The sequence below is a fragment of the Polypterus senegalus genome, chromosome 9, assembly GCF_016835505.1.
Source record: "Polypterus senegalus isolate Bchr_013 chromosome 9, ASM1683550v1, whole genome shotgun sequence".
Classification (NCBI taxonomy): Eukaryota; Metazoa; Chordata; class Cladistia; order Polypteriformes; family Polypteridae; genus Polypterus; species Polypterus senegalus.
The window spans coordinates 75,939,676-75,962,263 of NC_053162.1; the positions used below are offsets into that span (position 1 = coordinate 75,939,676).

Genomic DNA, 22,588 nt, shown 5'->3' on the forward strand with positions numbered 1-22,588 from the left:
TAGAGGTAATTTGGCTTTAATGTAAAAATAAAGCATTTTTTTCATTACTGACTGATATAAAGTGTTTTTTTTTTTTTTTAAATGAGCAAGCTTATGCTCAGCAGACAATGTACACCACAGCAGATTTTCAAAATATAGTTAACTTCAGCTAGTGATGTAGAAGCCGTTGTCAAAATTAATGAAAGATGACTGTTGAGCAGTTACTAAAATAATTCACCATGCTGTATCTTGTAGAAAATTACTTACTGGCAAAACTTCATCTTTTTGAATAATAATACCCTCAAAAGCACTGCAAAAATGATTAAGATGAACTTGGAGCCGAAGATGGAACAGAGTTTGATTTGCAACTTGGGGGTCTAATTCCAATGTAATCAAAGATGTGCGGAGTCATGTAGTCAGGGTAAAGAAGAAATGGCAAACAAAGTCCAAAGAATATTTAAGGCAAATCCCGCAAGAAACTTCAACAAATTTATTACTGGATTGTCCACAAAAAATTATAAACAGTATACCTAAGCAAATTCCATCAGTGTTGCAGTCTAGTGAAGGTCACACAAAGTACTGTGACTTGTTTTTAGAAATATATTTTTTGTTATATAAGTGTTGATTTGTTCTTGTTCTAATGTCATAGAATAGTTCATTGAGCAAATAAAATTTAATGCCTGTATACTGTAGTGACCTTTTATTATTTCCTAAGTGGTGTAAGACATTTCCACATTATTGTGCTTTACATTAGTGTCTACAATGTAATACAGGAGTGAGAACATTAAGAAATCCAGCTGTTTGTTCCTGAAATAGGTACAGATTTAATGAATGCATACGTTTGTGACATGAAATTTTGTTTTAAAAAAATAGCTGCAAGATCGCATTTAAGACTAGAATTACCAGAGCCTAAGGGAAAAACTCCTAGATCCGGCCCACCTTAAATCCGTTCGTACCTCTCCATCAGCATCTTTTGTCCTGTAAATGGGCCAATCAAGACAAGCAGCAAGCATCCTCTTATTCCATCCCCCCACACACCCACCGCCGCAGAACATGCACAAAGTTCTTCCAGCTCATGCCATGATTACCTGGGATTGAAGTGCTGGATTTTTAGAGTGTAAATAATAGAACATTATTTGGAACACATGCATTTCATGTGTGTTACGTTTTTGCAATAATCTGTGTAAACACATTGTTAAAACAAACATTTTTCATATTTAAGTAGTAAATGACAAAATATTGTCAAACTATATAACGTGTGAAGCCTGAAGCCCAAAGATCAAATAAACATTTTCACAAAAGGTTCAAAGATAAGACAACAGCTTCTGTGGCGTAGCGGTAAGATTTGCTGACTTGTAATCAAGAGTCCCCGGTTCGATCCCGACTGCCTCCTATATTTGCCAATTTGAGTAGTGAGCTGCTCTTATTATTATTATTATTATTATTATTATTATTATTATAAAGTACACACATACATTTGCTTTGCATCTGTAACAGTCGGTGTACATTAATAGGACTTGTAAAAGTTGTTTCTTTTTTTTTTTTTTTACTTCTCAGTCACGATCACGATACATACTACCACCCTAGGGATCTGACACTGTTAGTTTTTATTTGAAACTGGGAATAACTTTACATGTGAGTAGTGTTTTAAGGCAGTGGAACTGGACATTCTATGATCTGGAGGGATAAAAGCTGACACACAAACGCTGGTAAATCTGCCTTCTTCGTATCTCACCATCACTTGATTTTTTTTTTTTATTCAGTTTTTTTGAGTGTTTCTGCTCACGCTGAATTAGTATGAACCTTATGGTCTATGATGTCAAAAAAAGAGACATAGGTATATATGATATTTGGAATTATTAATTTTATGACCTGTGTAGTACATTTCAGAAAACATATTGGCACGGATGCAACATTATTCATATTCATTCGCATAACTTCTTGCAGTTGTAATCAGTGACTGCGTGTCCCCCCACCAAACTTGCCAGTCTCCATGGTGCTGTATGGTGGTGTTTCTTTTGTACTCCAGGACATGCAGAGGAAAGAATAGTACAGAGAGATAAGTTCAGCACTATATATAGTCATCAGATTCAGATGTTAACAATTCACACACACAAGGACTGTCCTTCCTACATTTACGTCATGTGTACCTGTTGCAAAGTAACACACTTCTCTCTATGCTGTGGTTTCTATTACACACCTGACAAGTCTCTTTTTTTTCTTCGTGCTGCATTGACACCGTGCACCAGAAGGCGTAAGCATATTCAGTGCAAGCAGGAACACACAGGTGGCCAGTTGCTGTGTGCTGTAACACGCTTGACCTAGCGGCGATCAACGCACATTTCCAAGGCATGCACGGGGGCTATTGAGAAAAGACGAATGTTTATGGCTCGCCTTGCAGAGGAACTTCATTGTCGCATCTTACTAGAAAAGGCAATGGAAAAAGAAAAGGAGTATGCAACAGTTGTTCCAAGGAAAGTAAACTGAGTCAGTGTCGGATGCCCTTTCAATGTACAGTGATCCCTCGCTCTATCACGCTTCGACTTTAACGGCTTCATTATCGTGATTTTTTTCTCATACACGCTTACGTCACTACGCATGTGCTTTCTGAGAACTTTTATCTAAGCCCCACGATGGCTGCTAAACGTGCTGCTTTTTCGAAGTCTTCTGACAATAAAACTAAGATGCTTACTATCCAGGAGAAGGTGAAACTCTTGGATATGATCAAAGATGGCAATACCCTACAAAAGCCTCCTCACGCATGTGAAAAGACAGCGCCAGCAACTGCCTATCAAGATGTTCTTCAGCCGCGCACCCAGACACCCACACACCCACTGCCTACTCCTAGTACTCCTTCAGCAGAAAAAGATAACGCACCTGCTGAAGATACTGCACCACTTGAAGACTCTCCTACTGAGGTCGTGCCTTCATAGGTTAGTGGCTGTGTGTAAAAACTGTGCGTGTGTGTAATTAAATGTACAGTACAATAATCTACTATATAAAAGCGGTCGGGATTGTCCTTCCGTCCCGTGAGTGCAAAGCGTAGCGGTATTCCGCTTATCACAGACTTACTACTTGCGGTATGAAGTGACGCGATGTGAGCAGAGTTCTGGTGCTCCCATCGTTCCCTTGCTTTTGTGCGCGATGCACTGGAAAAATAGACACAGTTATGTCTCTGGAAATAATTAATGTTGATGGAGTACAAATGCCTCACCGTGTAGTAAATATCAGGGGAGATGGTGCTTGCTTATTCTCATCTATAGCTTTAGTGCATGAAACTCCATCTTTAGCGGTACAGATTTGGGCTGACATTGTACAACTTTAGACAGGCACTCGAGGGGATAAAAAAACTTAGGTTTTCGGGAGATGTTATGAATGGGCACTTTGATGTTCTCATTCCCAACACTTACATGCCTGATGTATATATACATGGAGCGCGCACAAACTGAGGATTAAAGTCGGTCGCCTTAATAGGCGGGTGAGCCTAGTAATATGATATTTGTAACGTCTAATATGTCTTATGTTCTCTTATTTTGTCTAATATATTGGGTAATACGAGTGTAATGGTGACTTAAGGGTGTTATTTCATGTCTAGAGGGCTCTAATAATAAACTTATTTAGAAGGTCGTGAACAGGTTTTGTATAATCTAGCTGCGAAAATATTCGATTTATAAATAAAGAATCTTACTTCGCGAAAAAATTCATTTATCACGGTAGAGTCTGGAACGGATTAACTGTGATAAACGAGGGTTCACTGTAATAGGAACCAAAGCATAGAGAGAAGCGTGTGCATTGCAACACGTACACATGTCGTAAATGTAGGAAGGGCGGTCCTTATGTGTGTGAACTGTTAACATTTGAATCTGATGATTGCATATAGCACTAAACTGATCACTCTGTACTATTCTTTCCTCTGCATGTCCTGGAGTACAAAAGAAACAGTACTGTGCACCCAAAGTGGACACTGGCAGGATCGAAAGAAGAAAAAAAAAAAAAAAACTCGATCACTGATTACAACCGCAAGATGTTATGCGAATGAATATGAATAATATGAATGATGTTGCATCTGTGCCCCAATGTTTTCCGAAATGTACTATACAGGTCATAAAAAGAATAATTCCAAATATCATGTATACCTGTGTGTCTGTTTTTTTTTTTTTTTTTGTCGTCAGTGCGGCTTTGACATAATAGACCGTAAGGTGCATACTAATTCAGCGTGAGCAGGAACACTCAATAAAACTGAATAAAAAAAATCAAGTGACGGTGAGATACAAAGAAGGCAGATTCACCAGCATTTGTGTGTCAGCTTTTATTCCTCCAGATCAGAACAAAACACCACTCACTTGTACAGTTGTTCCAAGTTTCAAAAAAAAAACTAACAGCGTCAGATCCCTAGGGCGGTAGTATGTATCATGAGTGTGACTGAGAGAATAAAAGTGAAAAAAAAAAACTTTTACAAGTCCTATAAATGTACACCGTCTGTTACAGATGCAAACCAAATGTATGTGTGTACTGTATAATAACAATAAGAGCAGCTCACTACTGAAAACTGCAAATATAGGAGGCAGTCGGGATAGAACTGAGGACTCTTGGCGACAAGTCAGCAAATCTTACCACTACGCCACAGAAGCGTTTTTCTTATATTTGAACCTTTTGTGAAAGTGTTTATTTGATCTTTGGACTTCAGGCTTCACACATTATATAGTTTATGCTAACATTTTGTCATTTACTACTAAAATATCAAAAACATTTGTTTTAACAATGTGTTTATGCAGATTATTGTAGAAACGGAAAACACATGAAATGTGTGTTTTCCAAATAACGATCTATTTCCACTGTAAAACTCCTGGGGCCTCATGTATAAACGGTGCGTACGCACAGAAATGTTGCGTAAGAACTTTTCCACGTTCAAATCGCGATGTATAAAACCTACACTTGGCGTAAAGCCACGCACATTTCCACGGTACCTCATGCCTTGTCGTATGCAAGTTCTCCGCTCGGTTTTGCAGACCGGCGGCACCCAGCGTAAAAGCAGTGCTACTGTTCCTGTGTGATTACTCCTTATTTTCATGACGCGGCTTTATAAATACACCGAAACTAACTGCATATTGTTTATTAGTGTAACGCATCTGATTGTAACTTGTAACAATATAATAGTCCAGGGAACAGCCATAGTATTCCAAATACCATAACTGATTTAGCGTTGTTACTCTCACTGCACCTTCCTCTTCTTATTTTTCTTCTTCTTCTTTCAGCTCCTCCCGTTAGGAGTTGCCACAGCTGATCATCTTTTTCCATATTACTCTCACTGCACCACTCGGAGTATTTATATCACTGTATCTGAGTGTGAATCACAGCAGCAGCTGATCGGAAAGAGAATTATCGGTATACAGCTTCATGGACACGCTGTCTCAGCCACTGCAAAACGTTTTAAAGCCTTTCCTGTACGGACCTCGCGGTTCAGAAATAGTCTTATCCCAAGAACTTTAAATGCACTCAATCAATTGCACCTTGTAGAACTGTTTGTACTTATAAATACAATCACCCCACTGTAAACTTGCACTAATTATAATATCGCACAACCTGAGCCACTTTATAAAGCGCGTATTTACATATGATGACGATATCATTTTTAAGATGAAATGCAGCAAAATATGTTTATTAAATTATACAGATAAAACTTTAACTTCATTTAAATAATCTATATTCTTCACTGGGAGTGTCATTAAGGATAGAATAATTAAACATGTACTACAAAGATATTTCAATGTTCTTTAACGCTTTGAAGAATCGCTAAGCTTACAGATGGCTTAACGTCTATTACAGAGCTGATTGTATGGCGATCGGTTACTTGGGGAAAGAAAAGCACTGACTGCAGTGACGGCTACGCCAATATATATTGAATATAAAACAGAAAGAGAAAATAACAACACAGCTAAAAACGCAGCGACAAATTTCGGCAAAAGTTAAATGCTTGTGTCATGAGCACGAGGCGGCTAAGCAGTGTCTGCAACGGACATGGCCATCCACCGTGCATAAGCTACCTTACTGACGGGCGGCAAGGAGCCACCGATTCTTCCTCTGCCCAGTGCCACCACAAGCCTAGAGCCGCCCCTGAGTACTGCTGCAATAAATTATTTCATCGAAGTGAAACACATGTTTAATAACGTGCTTTAACTCCTATCATCATGAAAATGATATCACGATACATCTCAGTGTTTGAGTTATTCAGAGAGCTGTAATATCACGAATGTAATGGATTCTGTGTCCAGTTGGAGGAAGAGAGCCAGTTTAAGAAGCAAGTAGTGATTCCCACACATAGGCACATAGAAGATCAAATACAAAACAAAGCATTTAACGTGCTACTTTAATTACGATGTGATTTGAGAAACTGGTTAATGATTTTAAGATGAAGCTTATGATGTTCTACTTTAATGACAAAATAAACTACGTGATTAAAGTGGAAATGTCGAGATTGAAGTTGACATTTCGTGCTTTTTCCCCACTGTGTGCCTTTTTTCTCTGTACCCTAATAAGCTTTCATATGACACTCAGACAGTGGGCTACAACTCGGCTTTTCACGGCGACTTTGATATGTGACTTCTTTTTTATTTCCGGCACTGTGCGATTTTGTGAATGTGAGCTTTCAACTTTCTCCAACACGCTAAGTCACTCGATCAACTTCCTTTTGTTGATTATACTACGGTTTATTTGAACAAATAGTATGTTTTTCCTTTGCCTCCACTTGGTATTCGCTGAAATTCTTATATTTTCCCCGTGCTTTTCCTATTGTCTTTTCACAGAAGGCTGCGCTTAAGGGCGATTTATATTGATTTGCATATTCAAAGAGGCGTAATTCTGGGAGGAGTAGGGGCGTTACATAAAGCGCGTGCACGAGCGTTTTCACGCTGATCGGGATTTATGTAGCGGAAGAACGTGGAAGTTGGAGTACGCACAGATTCCTGCATCTGAATTTTTCTGTGCGTAAGCACATTTCGGCTTTTGTGCTTACACAATATTATAGTGCGAGTTCTACGCACGGCGTTATACATGAGGCCCCTGCACTTCAATCCCAAATAATCAAGGCATGAGCTGGGAGAACTTTGTTCATGTTCTGCGGTGGTGGGGTGATGGAATTACAGGCTGCTTGTTTTAATTGGCACATTTACAGGACAAAAGACGCTGACATAGAGGTGTGATGGGATTTAAGATGTGTCGGATCTACGAGTTTTTTTTGTAGGCTCTGGTAATTCTAGTGTTAAACATCTTTCAGCTTATTGTTTAGTTACTTTTAACTTGTCATGCTTTGGCATTGAACATAAAGAAAATCTGTTTCCATGAAACTCTCCTTATTTGTTTCTCTGCCACAATGTAGGTTTATTTAAAGAGAAAGCATCTTGAACAGATTGGTTGAATGAAAGCAACAATTGAACAAAAATAATTAAGAGCTTGACCGCAAAAGATAAGTTGTTTAAAGAAGCTGGCAATCAAAAATGTTTAGAGCCACTGTTCTTTACCAATTGATCTGCCTGATTGAGACAAACTTCATAAAGGACTTATTTTTAATAGTCACAGAATTTATTTTAGACAGTTAATAATGCCAAAATCACTAGTCTGATCAGACATCTTATAGCCTTAGACTATTGCCAGTTTTGTGCCCTGCTTTACCCTTTGTATATTCTATGCATGTGTGCGTGTTTGTCTTAAAAATTGGACTTTGTGTCATTCTTTCATTTTTGCATCTCTCACATGATATTAATAGACCTATGCTGTTGGGATCTTTTAGTGTTAATATGTTTGAAGTTGCATTATTTACTGTGTGTTTAAACTTATTTCTGTTTTCATTTGTGTGCTGTTTGTAATTTGAATAGCTTATAACTGTATTATGCCTGTGACCTTTCTACACCCCTCTGTACCTTTTTATATAAAAATAAATCAACTTGATGCTTTACTTGGAATGCACTTAGAAATGGAAACACTGAAAAAAAAATTGGTGACAAAAGTCACTCTTTCATCACTTTTGAAAATTCAAAAATTAACTTTTCTGAATAGTGTAGTTCCATTCTGCTCAGTTCTTGTCAGTGAGGGGTTGCAAAAACGTAGACATGAATGCTTACTTTTCTGTATATTCTGTGTTATCAGGGTCGACAAGAAGATGCAGAGGAGTATTTGGGGTTCATCTTGAATGGATTGCATGAGGAAATGTTGGCATTGAAGAGACTTGTTTTACCCAAGGAGGACAGTAAGTTTGTTTTACAAGGTATAGGCTTCCCCTGCTTTTTAAAAGGAGTTAATTCCTGACAATACCTTTTATAAGACAAGTTTATAACACACAACATTTATTTGTAAGCATTCCCTGGCCCCAAACATTGACCTCCATTACACCAAAATGACAAAGATTTAGTCAAGAATAGAGATACTAAAGTTTTTCCTTCATAAAATATTTTTACTAAGGTATTTCCTCTACACTTTCTCTTCAACTAGCCCTTTGACTATTCCAATTCTTTTACAGTCTTTTGTAGAACCATGTGTTCTTTACATTGAACTGCACTTTGCTATGAGAATGCATTTGAATGCATATTCAGAAAACATTTGATAAGGTGCCACATGAGAGGTTGGGCATCAAATTAAAAGAAGTGGGAGTTCAGGGTGATGTTTTTAGATGGGTGCAGAATTGACTCAGACACAGGAAGCAGAGGGTGATGGTGTGTGGAACCTTATCAGAATTGGCTAATGTTACGAGTGGTGTTCCACAGGGGTCAGTGCTAGGGCCGCTACTATTTTTAATTTAATATATATAAATATAAATGATTTAGATAGGAATATAAGTAAAAAGCGGGTAAAGTTTGCAGATAATACCAAGATAAGTGGATTAGCAGATAATTTGGAATCCGTTATATCATTACAGATGGACTTCGATAGCATACAGGGTTGTGCAGATTTGTGACAGATGAAATTTAATGTCAGTAAATGTAAAGTATTACACATGGGAAGTAAAAATGCTAGGTTTGAATTAATAATGGGCAGTCTGAAAATTGAGACTACACCTAATGAAAAGGATTTAGGAGTCATAGTGGACTCTTAAGCTATTGACTTCCAGACAGTGTTCAGAAGCCATTAAGTTATATAGCACGGTGTGTGGAGTACAAGTCTAAGAAGATTATGCTCAACCTTTATAATGCACTGGTGAGGCCTCATCTTGAGTACTGTGTGCAGTTTTGGTCTCCAGGCTACAAAAGGGACATAGCAGCGCTAGAAAAGGTCCAGAGAAGAGCGACTAGGCTGATTCCAGGGCTACAGGAGTTGTATTATGAGGAAAGATTAAAAGAGCTGAGCCTATACAGTTTGACATGATTAAAATGTTTAACATTATGAAGGGAATTAGTACAGTGGATCGAGACTGTTATTTTAAAAATTAGTTCATCAAGAACATGGGGACACATTTGGAAACTTGTTAAGGGTAAATTTCACACAAACATTACAATGGACTCTTGGAATAAGCTACCAAGTAGTGTGGTAGACGGTAAGACTTTAGGGAACTTTCTAATGTTCTAATCACTGAGACTATGATATTTCATCCCCTTCATCTAGCCTCTTCCACACATATGCCTTACTGCAAGTGAGGGCAGAGCTGTTGGTGTTGGTAATGTAGGCTGTAATTTAGGTGTACTTTCAATGATGATTCTTGAGGCGAAAGTTTTTGAAAATTGTCCTATTCTTGGTTATTGTAATGGCAAAAATTAAGCTTCATTCTGGTTTGTCATGCAAACTGGTAACTTTTTTTCATATTTCAAAGTTTTTTTCAGTGGTAGTGTGTATTTTAAGGAATATATATACTGTATTAGTACATTTTTCAAAACTAGTTAACAGAAATTTGGAGTCTTTTTACTTAAGTTCTAGAGATATACGTTTTGTCTAATCCTGAAACTGTCCTATTTAGATTAATGTTCTCATACATTTAGCATTTTGATTATGAAATCATCTCTTATTCTGAGTGAAAACATTTGCATTATATACAGTGTATTTAACTGAAAATGATTGCATGAATTCACTTTTTTGGGCTGTACTTGTTTAGTTGGTAAATGTTTACAGATAGTTTTACATAGCCATTTTCCAAGGCATCTAGAAAGAGAATGTCCTAAATGTATCGGCAGTCAATTAGCATTTTGAAGTGTTTTATTTGTAAAATAGAATGACCTGCTGATAATTTACAATTAAAGTACTTTATCAATTTAGTAAATTGTTCCTTTACTGCAGCTAATATGCTGAACAAGACAAAGGACAAATTGCTTTCTTTATGAAAAAGTCCATTTCAAAGCTTTACATTTTAGTTTGTTGTTTTGTCTGCAACTCCCATTCCTAGTTCATCTTTTTTTTTTTTTTTTTTATAAAGATTATTGTTGATTAAATAGTAAAATTGTTTTTAAATTTGAATTCTTTGTTTCCTATTGTATTACATGGTCTAACAAAATAAAGCAGTATATATTTATTTTGTTATGAAAACAGTGATCGGATAACTAACAGTTATATCTGTGGAATTGTATTCCATAGTTATAATAAAAGCTATACCAATATTTCGAGAAAACTGCAGCCCATGGTAATCCTGAGGAAAGTACAGAGAACAGGACATTTGAATTGAATTTCTAGATAATAATTGGATGTCAACCATAGATAAAATATATTCACATAATCTAAATCAGGGTTGGCGAACTCCAGGCCTAGAGTGCCACAGTGGCTGCAGGTTTTCATTCTTACTATCTTAATTAGTGACCAATTTTTGCTGCTGATTACTTTTTAATTAACTTGACTCAGGCCCCATAGTTTCTTTTTGTTTAATTAACAACCAAACAATAATGAGACACAAAACAAGCCACCACATGACCAGCTCCCCTGTGCCCATTACACAATATCTGAAATTAGAGAAGTGATGGTGTTGGTAAGGTTGATCTCTCAGGTCACCAAAACATTTTGACGGTGCTCTTAGAAAGAACAGAAAAACAACAGTTTTCAAAATGTGTGCTGTGGCAGAATGAGAGCAGCAGCAAGCCATGAAATTAAATAACGGATTTAATTAACAGCAAGAATTGGCTTCTCATTAAGAAAGTGATTGGAGTGAAATTGGTTGGAGTTTGAAGCCCCAGTTTAGCTGGTCATCTTTTAGCTTGTTTCACATTTCATTTCTGCTTGCCTGTCCATTTAATGAAGAAAGGAATAAACTCAGAGGGCTGAACTCTTCTAACAGGGTTATTAAAGTGATGGGGAAGAAGTTAATTAGCAATGAAAACTGGTCACTGATTAGGAAAACCATTAACCACTGTGGCACTCCAGGGGTGGCAAACTCTAGGCCTGATCTAAATCAACACAAAAATGTGCCTTGCTTCCTTTCCTATTAACTTGGAATCTGCAAATTATATGTGAGTCAAGATCATATCTGTAAGAGATGCCTACAACTACCTACTTAGTCTCATGTTTCTGAAATGCCCTGTGCTTAAAGCCTAGTGGAGTAAAATTTCAAATTGGTCGACTAGTTTGTGATATCAATAAACCTATTCTCGCAAAGCCATGTTTCCAGTTACCTCATACAGAATTACTGCTCAATTAACAGTCTGTTGTTATAATCCAAAGCACTAATATATAATGAGGATAACAATGTCCTGTTTTTCTTTTTTTTTTATAATTTAAGAACCTGGCAGGCATTTTTCAATATTGCCCAATGAATTTTTTTCATATTTCAGTGTTTTAATCTATTTTTATATCTTTCTTTGTCTTGGTTCTCAAGTGGATAAAAGGAGCATCTGATCTAAATTAAAATGATGTTTAACTGATGGTAACATATTTTTTGTAATGAAATTGTAAAATTGCTAAAGTAATAGAAAGTTTATTTGGTTAGTGCAGATAAATAGATCATATTTTTTTGGGGTTTTATATATGTTTTCTTCAATATTCTGAAGTGTATATTAATATAATTGGCCTTGTGTGAGAATGCCCTGCAATAGCCTGGCATCTCTGACAAGTCTATTTCCTTCTCTCCTTCCTGTATTGTTGCCCCAACCACCCTAACATGGATTGAGTGAGTATAGAAAATGGGCTTTGGGAAACAAGCTCAAATGTGTTTAAGGGTGAATGAAGAGGAATCTGACAAGTTGGTGTTTTCAAGAGTATATTTAAAGTTGAAAAATATATTTCTAAATGCTTATTGCAGGTTTTTCATTTACTTTACAGCAGCTAGACGAGTATTAACATTTGTGTGTGTGTGTGTGTGTGTGCGCGCGCACGCATGTTTGTATGCAATATGTTTTTGATTCATAAATGCATTAGGAACTAATGTAAAGTTTGCTAAAAAGGAAGGCAAATAAAATTCTCCTGTTCTGCTCAAATAATTACAAAGTTTCAGGAAAATGCACAGAATTGTTTATTGAATTTGGCATTAGTTTTACCACAGCTAATTTGATAAATGCAGTATTGGTTTCCAACATGGTTTAATCCAAATATGGTTTCTGAACCTTAATTTTGTCGTGCAGGTTTTGCTTACCTTTTAAACACTGCTATTTTCTTAATCTGTTGTCTTATGACACTGTTATGTAGCCACTAAGTGATACTGGCACTTCTCCACTATAAGATGATTCTCCACAAATATTTAGTCCTATTTTGACCAGTACATGGATGGTTGGGATGTACTGGTGAAAATTACTCCCTCAGACAACCCGGAGTGTTTCCTATTTTGCTTAGAGTGCACGGCAACATTAATGTGCAGCTATTTTGGCCCCATTTGTAACTGGAGAGGCCCTACAGGTCATGTGAAACCTCCCTGCCTAAAGGCTCAATTATTATGATTTCCTCAAGCAACAGATCCTCTTCTGCACAGGTGGCCAAGGGGCGCCAGTTTCGTCAGTGGTTCATTGACCCAGACCAACCTATACAAGGAAAGGTTTAGGGCTTAGTGGAATTGATTCAAAGCAGGTTCCTTGGAGACACTTTCAAGCGCATTGTGGAGAAGCTCAGTATTGATGCAGTTTCGTCAGGGATAGATGACCTTTGTGATGAGATGCTGCAGAATGATGTCCAATTGCTGTTAGACCTGATCCACAGACTGGAGGATGCCCAAGCCACCTGGAAGCAGAAGGGCTGTTCAGGCTTGGCCCCGACTTTGATCCAACCAGCACAGGGTCCTAGGGTCCCTTACAACAAGGGTGGGAGACACCATTGTAGGAAACCTATCGTGGGGACTGAGTGCAGGTGCATTCGCTGTGATCGGCTGGGGCATCTGGCTCAGGACTGCTGCCTTCCACCTGCACAAGCCATGGACATCAGTCTGACCCAGGTATGTGGCTCACAAGTTTTCCCCCAAGATGATAGTCAAGGACAATGTCTAAGTTGACAGGACATGAAATCCGGGCTCTGTGGGACTTTGGTAGTAACCTCTGTATGGTTTGCTGTGACTTACTCTAGCAGACCCATTATAGGAGCACAGACTGGGTGACATTAAAGGGAAAAACTTAACCCCGGGCCTCTTTTAATAGGGAAGAGGAATGCCCTTTTCCCCACGGGTCTTGATCACCTGCAGAGCATCTTCCTCTTTGCTAGATAGAGCGGGGCTCTCCACAGTCAATGTCAATCAAAGACCCAGGTTTGAAGTTGACCCTGAGTTGTCCAGTGAGGTGGGAGACAAATCCTCAAGTGAGGACACCAGACAGCTGGTAGACTTTACCTCCTCTGCTTTAGGTGCAGAGGAAGCGGAGACTGCCACTCAGAGTTTGCCTGCCTGCAACAAACTGACATCAGCTTGGATTTTCCATTCAAACAAGCCAGTGTCGCAAATAACTTTTACCGTCTGGAGAGGAGGACCCAAAACTTTAAAATACAGTACTTTTTAATAAAGAATGATTTCTTGTATCTGGTGATTTCTGATTGCATGGGGAACTGGCAGTTGGTCATGCCAAGCAGGCATAGGGAGATGGTTGTAAAAATTGCTCACACCCTCATGTTCGGAAGTCATCTTGGCATGGAGAAGATGAGGGGAACGCATTTTGATACGCCTTTATTGGCTGAATATGGTCCGGGATGTAGAGCATTTATGCAGAGGCGTTTCCTGACTGCCAGATTGTTTATTCATATAGACCCGCTAGGGCTCCCCTCTAACCGATGCCTATTTTGTATGTTCCCTTTGAGAGGGTTAGGCTAGATCTTGTAGGCCCAGTCCTCAAGAGTAAAAATGGTTTTCAGTGTATGCTCATGTTGGTTGATTGTGACAAGATACCCCAAAAGTGGCCGCTCTATGGAGGCCGAATGCACAGATGCTAAAGTTGTATTGGAAATGTTCACAAATATCGGCATCCTGTGCAAAATTTTTACTAACCAGGGTGCGCCCCTCTCTCACATCATGAAGTTGCTGTGTAGGGGCCTTGCAGTTGAACACCACTGTTTGTCCCCCGCAGACAAATAGCCTGATTTAGTCGTTTAATAAAATGTTGGAACGGATGATACGCTGGGTAGCCCATGATGACCCGATTTCCTGGAATACTGTGCTGCCTTTTCTCCTGTTTGCTGTTAAGTCCGTTCAAACTGCTGTTCAGCTAGCGACCCCACGGGTTGTTAGACATTTTTTGGGAGGAATGGACAGGAGTTTGCGAGACACCTTGTGAGTGCGTGTTTGTCAATTGTGCCGTTTCGCTCCAAAAACATACCTTAAACTTGTCCTCTTATTGCCGTGGAACATATGTAGTGCAAACAGGCTGTGCCAAAACTTAATTATGGCAAGAAAAGCAAGCTCCACGAGTTTATGAAAGGAGATCAGTTGCTGGTGTTTTATAAATTTCAGGTGAAATGGCTTAGCCCAGCTTTAATAGAAGAGTGCATTAGTCCAGTGAATTATAAAGTCAGAATTCCCAGTCAGCGGAAGCCCATGCAGATTTTGCATATTAACTCTTTTAGGGCGTATGTCGACTTTTGTCGACAGGGAGGGTTGAGGTTGCATGTCGACAAAAGTCGACATCTGATGTAGAGGGTGACAATCAGCTGTTAATGGCGAAAGAACTCACTGTTACGTCATAGGCATGCCCTCTCTGCTTGGAGGAATGTTAGACTCATTGACTCAGCATCTAAACCTTTGCTTGTGCGTGAGTTACAAAATGTATACAAAGGCAAGATGGCATCAACATCTCATGAGGGAGCGAAGCGAGTGCAGAAAAGAAAATACTCAGCAGACGCTGTTTTGCACTGTATCGCTGAGTCGAACTTTGATTTTTCAGAATCTGATTTTGTTGACAGTGATCAGGAGATCGAGCTAGAAAGTGAGGAACTGGCATCAGCTAATTGGACACCAGCTGATGCCGCCCCAGCTGATTGGCTGCCTGCTGAATGCATTCGCGCAGCCGATGCATTGTGTGGGAGGAATACCCAGATATTGATCCATGGGAGCCAAACTGGATACCAAACTTAAAGACAGCATTGCTTGCTGTTGGACACGACAGATTACCAGCCGCTGGACTACTTCAGGTTGTTCTTTCCTGATGCTACCTTTCAGCTACTGTCAGACGAGACAAACAGGTATCCAAAGCAATTTTTTGAATTGTGGGCATTGCTTGCACCGCATTCTCGTTTTTCAAAGTGGAAACCCACAACAGAAGACAAGATGAAGGGCTTTGTGGCATTATAAATAGAGATGGGACTAGACTGGCAATATAACTTTAGGTAGCATTGGTCCAAACGTGCTTTGTCCCCTGTGATAACCAGAAGCAAATCCCAAAGGGGGTAAGCCAGGCTATAACCCCATGTATAAAGTTCAGCTCCTGCTTGACATTGTGGAACCAACATATAAACAATTTTATCAGCCTGGCCATGATTGGTCTGTGGATGAATCTATGATAAAATACAAGGGACGCCTTTTTTTCTGCCAATATATGCCAGACAAGCCCACAAAGTATGGCTTAAAGGGTTTTGTACTGGCAGAAGCAAACACTGGTTTCTGCCTTAAAGTAATTACATATACAGGAAAGTATTCCTTTCAAAGAGAGAACTGTCCCTTGACAAGTCAGGTTTTGCTGGAGCTGCTTCAGGGCTATGAACATTTGGGTCATGTTGTGTACAAGGACAATTTTTATGCATCACCAGTATTGTTCATGTAGCTACAGGGCAGGGGAATAGGCGTTTGTGGCACAGTGAGGGTGAACAGTAGACACATGCTTTCACAGTTGAAGCCAGACAGTGCTGAAGATGAAAAGAGGTGACAATTTGGTTTTCATAGAGGAGGTAAACTTGGTGGCAGTGGCATGGCACAATGTCAAACAGGTGACTTGTCTCTCTACAGTACACAATAACAGTATATGTGAGAAAGTTATTTGTCAAAAGGGAAACCCAGAAGGTAGGATGCTGGACAAGCAAGTTGCCCTTGAGGAGTATAACTGTAAAATGGCTGGAGTTAATCAACTGGATCAGATGCTGGGGTCATACGCTTACGGCCATAAGTCCACCAAGTGGTACCCCACTGTGTACCATAGCATGCGTGAGGTTGCACTTACAAATGGCTGTATATTATTCAAGCAGGCAAACTGTGACAGCAGGAGGACAGCGGAGGAGGTTGACAGCTTGCTGGCAGAGTATGTTGCAGTGCTTTTGGCAAAGCGAGGAAGGCCATCACAAAGAGCAGTGCCAGACAGGCTGACTGAGCGCCACTTTCCTGCAACATGTGAGGACAAAAAATACAAACCTGACTGTGTTGTGTGCAGCAACAGACAACTGAAAAGGAGGCACCAGTGCAACGCATATTGTAAGCAGTGCAATGTGGCAATGCACGCACTTGGCTGCTTTGTGTGATATCAAACCTTGCAGGACTTTGCTGTGTAACATGTATGTAAAATCATATAGTATAAACAGTCTTATAAACATGCAAGACTAGCATTTGTCAAAAATAAATATTTTTTGTTGATTTGATATGTAAACCATTGCTTTGTGTTCTTTTTTTAAAAATAAGTTAGTTTTTGGAAAAATATTCAGCTCTGGGAGAAAAGAAACAAAAAAAATAGCTCTAAAAGAGTTAATCTTTTGAACCAGTGGCACGTCCCACAAAAAGCCCTGGTCACGACAGCAGCAGTCATTCAAACTGAAATTGCAAAACACACAAGGTCATAACTGTACCCGGTGTTACTGTACATGTGTCCCCATATCACCTGTCAGAGGCAACAGGTAAGGTGATACACAAGGAGGTGAAACATGCTCAAATTTGTGGTTATCCACACAAGCAAAAATGAGTGTCAGAGTGCAGTTGTTCTGGTCTCAAACCTGGATGACTCTGTCCGGTTTTGTATAGATTTCCAAGTTTGATGCGTACCCAGTGCCATGCATAGATGAATTGTTGGAGAAACTCGGGCAAGCATCTTATCTCCACCCTGGATCTCACAAAAGAGTACTGTCAAGTGCCCCTGGAGGAATCCAGTTGCAAGAAAACCGCATTCACCACCCCAGATGGGTTGTTCGAGTTCTGCCTTAAAGTAATTACATACTTTCAGTCCCCATGGAGCTCAACTGACTTTTCAAATCTTGTGTCCCCATTTTGTGAATGTGGGAGTGTACCTTGATGTGCTCATTTTCAGTAACGACCGGAGATCTCAACTCGACCGCCTGCAGGCGGTGGTTTACAGGTAACACTCTAAGAATTGCAGGCTGGGTATGTCGGAAATCCATTATTTAGGGTATTCCATGGAGAAGGGTCTGCTCAAGCCTCAGATGGACAAGGTGGGGGAGGTGCTTACATAGCCACATCCTGAAATGCAGAGGCAGGTTCATGCCTTCCTTGGCCTCGCGGGGTACTACAGGTGGTTCATTCCCCATTTTGCACAATGGACCACCCATTTTCCTGACTTAGGGCAGAAAGAAGAACAGTATTGTCTGGACCGATAGGTGCAACAGTGCCTTCTCAAAATTAAAAGCCACTTTATCCTCATTCCCACTTCTGCAGAATCCATATTTTTCTAAAGAATTTGTTCTGCAAATGGAATCAAGTGCTTTCGGTTTAGGAGTGGTGCTTTCCCAAAGCTTTGAGGGGGATGAACATCTCATAACGTTTCTCAGCAGGAAACTGCTTCCCATGGAGTGCAATTACTCAACCATAGAGAAGGAATGTTTAGCGATTGTGTTCTACCTGTGGGGGCAGCGGTTTACCCTGATGACTGATCATGCACCGTTTCAGAGGTTCTACAGACAGAAGGATGTGAATGCCTGGCTCATTCGGTTGTTTATTAGCTTACAGCCATTTGCTTTTGATCACCACTGGCCCAGGTCTGTGCACATCAATGCTGGCCTCCTCCCGAGCCTGGCCTGGGCAGTCACTTTTAAGTGGGGGATGTGAGATTTTTGAACTCTTGAGACCCTCCCTATTGGGAAATGTATTTGACACATCTGTCAAGGGCTGCTTGTTTGCCGACGAGCTTCACAGTGCCACAGAGAATATATCAACTTAGGATGCAAATAATGGGGCTGGACTCCAAACGTGAAAACAAAAACCAATAAGTGGAAAACAGATGACTGTTTAGAGTAAAAAAAAAAAAAGACTTTAGTGCAGATCTGTCGAATAACCATTATGTCTGTACGTGATTCAGTATGTGTGTCAAGATTGCCTGTTTAAAACGAAACAAAAAATTTGAGCATACGTGGCATAAGAAAGCTGCATGATTTTGAATATGCATGTTCAATAACATGCCCAAATTGGATAATTTCAGGGCACATTGACTGCTGCCACTATATCAGACACTCAGGAGAGTTTTGTGCATAACATCACTTGTTTCAAGCCATGTTAAAATGTAACTATTGAAGAAACAGAACTGCAGAGACAAGAGTAGACAATATGTACTCTGAAGCTATGGAAATCTGGCAAACTAGTACACAGAGGTAAATAGGAGAAGACAAGTGGCAGAGAAACATATCTTTACATCAAGTAAACAGTACCTAAATCTATATTTTATTTCAGTTTACTTTTGTTGTCGCAAGCATGCCTCAAAAACATGTAAGGTACACTTTCTTAAATTGAAAAATATTCTGCTTCAAAGTGGATTATATTCGACAAGTTGTAAGGCTTCCATTTTCACGGATGAATACTAGCCCCATTCACCTTCATTTTTAAACACAAGAATTGACCAGATATTATTTTTTTATTTATTTTTTTTTAACCATAAGTCTTTGTAAAATACTTTTACTTCAGAACAGTTTTATGTAGCAAATTAATTTTATACTATGTGAAAAAATAACTTGGACTTAAAGTACTGGGCTTGTCCATTTTAACTGAGTATCTGTGAAGTAGAATGAAAAGAAGTGGAGGAAGGGCAAGACCAAGGAGTAGAGAGAAACGCTGAGGTCTTGCAAAATTTATACACAAAAAAAAAAGACCTTGGACAAGGGTAGGCATATACATAGTTTAAAAGCAGCTGGTGTCTTTTGGGGGAGAGAAGGCGATTTAGCAAAAATGGCATAAATAGAATAAACAAGGACATTAGACATGTATTTTAACCATATCTTCTAAACTGTAGAGTTTAAAAGAAGTCTCAATTCTAACCACTCCCCCACTAAATACTGAAAATTCCCATGTGCTGACTGTGACGGTGGAGACCTCTTCAAATTTTGTAGTTCATTCACTGAATCAAAAGCTAACATGGATTGATCGTGATAGTCGAGATCATCTGGTACTGAGCTGTTTCAAAACCTGTTTGGAAATTGAAAACCAAGATTGTGACAATTGTTGTAATAAGCAGTATTTTGGTTAAAAATAGTTACAGGTGAACTTGCATGTGCCGGTGAGATTCAAGGATAATTTCTTATGTATGGGCCTTGATTTTTGGAAAATATTTAGTAGTTAATTGAGAACCGGATATTTTTTATCCAGAATAATATATACTAATTGAAAAGTTTATGCCTCTTTCTTGTATGTTTCAATATTGTGCATTATGTTGATTAAAGACCTTTAAATATACATTTCCTTCCAGTTCATTAACCCTTTAACCTTTTTACTTTGTGTAACTTCAGTTTGACTAATGTGCTTTTCCTCACACCAACTGTTAAAATAAGTGTACATGTTTGATATTTACAGTGTGTGACTCTTAGAGAAATATACTGTACTTTTAATAATGTAAATATGTCATTGCTTAAATACATGGCTTTATTATATCTTTAGAATTTTCTAGTTGAAAAGATTTGTGTTACCAAAAATTCAGTGTACATTCTCATAAAACAATTAATCTGATATGCATGCGTTTTTTTTTTTCTTCTTATAGATGGTTTTGTGTTAAATGGGCCGGAACCGTCCCAGGTAGGAGTTGAAGAGGAGATGTTAGAAGAAGGGGGCAGTGATGATGAATGGGAGCAAGTAGGTCCCAGAAACAAAAGTTCTATTACGAGGCAGGCAGATTTCATTCGTACACCTATAACTGACATCTTTGGAGGTCATATTAGGTAAAGATATTTGTTTACTCCATTTTCAGTGGATTTGTATAACTAAAATATAGATAACTGAATATGTCCATCACTTTAGATTGTAGTCATTTATTATCAGTACCCTGTATATCAAGTTTTTTGTAAAATTGTACATAATTTAAATGACTCTCTTTAAAGCTCTTTAAAAGCACGATAATTTTTTTAGTAACAGTAACTATTTTCAGATGTTCAGCTATTTGAGTTTCATCTTATGCATGAATGCATATATGTACTGTATATGTGTATGTATGTGTGTATATATGTGTATGTGAACTACGCAAAAAATTAAAGGAACACTTTTTAATCAGAGTATAGCATCAAATCAGTGAAACTTCTGGGATATTGATCTGGTCAGTTAAGTAGCAGAGGGAGTTGTTAGTGAGTTTCAGCTGCTTTGGTGTTAATGAAATTAACAGGTACACTAGAGGGGCAACAATGAGACGGCGACCCCCAAAGCAGGAATAGTTTAACAGGTAGAGGCCACTGACATTTTTCCATCCATCTTTTCTGACTGTTTTTTCACTAGTTTTGCATTTGGCTGCAGTCAGTGTCACTACTGGTAGCATGAATCAATACCTGGACCCTACAGAGGTTGCACAGGTAGTCCAACTTCTCCTGGGTGACATATCAATACGTGCCATCGCCAGAAGGTTTGCTGTGTCACCCAGCACAGTCTCAAGGGCAGTTACTCTAGGATAGCTGGAGAAGGCCATAGAAGGTCCTTAACCCATAAACAGGAATGGTATCTGCTCCTTTGAGCAGGGAGGAACAGGATGTTCACTGCCAGAACCCTACAAAATGACCTTTATCAGGCCACTGGTGTGAATCTCCCTGACCAAACAATCAGAAACAGACTTTGAAGGTGGGCTGATGGCCCGATGTCCTCTAGTGGGCCCTGTGCTCACTGCCCGGCACCATGGAGCTCGATTGGCATTTGCAATAGAATACCAGAATTGGCAGATCCACCACTGACGCCCTGTGCTTCTCACAGATGAGAGCAGGTTCACCTTGTGTATATGTGACAGGAGTGAAAGAGTTCTTAGAAGCTGTGGAGAATGTTATGCTGCCTGTAACATCATTCAGCACAACAGATTCAGTGATGGTCTGGGGAGGCATATCTGTGGAGGAACGCACAGACCTCTACAGGCTAGACAACGGCACCTTGACTGCCATTAGGTACTGGGATGAAATCCTTGGACCCATTGTCAGACCCTATGTTGCTGCGGTGGGTCCTGGGTTCCTCCTGGCCTCATTTGGCAAGAGTATGCAGTTCCTGGAGGATGAAGGGATTGATACCATTGACTGGCCCCAATGGTTGCCTGACCTAACTCCAATAGAACACCTCTGGAACATTATGTTTAGGTCCATTCGACGCTGCTAGATTGCACCTCAAACTGTCTAGGAGCTCAGTGATGCCCTTTTTGAGCAGTTATGTAAATGTATGCATTTATATGTAGAAATATATACATAATACTGTTTATATTCATATTATATATTCATTTCTTTTGTCACTCCTCTAAAACTTCATTAGCTGGAGGCAAATAAGTTTTTAGTGAAATACTGCACGAATTTTGTATTTGATATTTTATTTGGAAGTTTGTGCATGTTTATTAAGTAAACAATGTTAAACAAATATAATAATAAAATGTTCCATTTATTATATACATTTACTCATTCCTAACTAGTATCTTGTTCTCTAGTTTATTAACAGTAATTAAGGGATTTTAACACTAAATATATTTGAAACAGGGGACAGTAATCCTTGTTTTGGAATATGCTAAAGTACAAATATGTCCTTCATGTGAAGCTGAATGTGGAAGAACCCATTGTGCAAAGTAACACAGGCTCTTTGCTGTAATTTTGATTTCATTGGAATGAAAAATTTGCAGCCTTTGGGCTAAAGAGCATGTTAAGTTGGGAGTGGCACTTAATGTTTAAAAAAAAAAAAAAAAAAAAGACCTGAAATTAAGAATAAAACAAGTAATTTTCCTAAGAATCAATGATGTTTCAAAATTGAAGCTAGCTTTTTGTTATAAAACTGCTAATGTACCGGGGATGAAAGCTTTGGAGAAAAGGAGGTCTATTCCTTTGTACTCTTGGCAATTAGAAATACATATGCAAATGTTTGTGGACAAGTATGCATTTTACTGAA

At 38.9% G+C, this 22,588-nt stretch overlaps 1 protein-coding gene across 1 annotated transcript in view; it reads left to right on the forward strand.

Annotated features, from left to right (window-relative positions):
• Nucleotides 1–22,588, forward strand: part of usp10 (ubiquitin specific peptidase 10) — a 176,833-nt gene that overhangs the window by 109,924 nt on the left and 44,321 nt on the right. The window contains exons 9-10 of the mRNA XM_039763322.1: nt 8,122–8,221; nt 20,238–20,415. Of these exons, the coding sequence (XP_039619256.1) occupies nt 8,122–8,221; nt 20,238–20,415 (278 nt within the window). The remainder of the gene's footprint in view (nt 1–8,121; nt 8,222–20,237; nt 20,416–22,588) is intronic.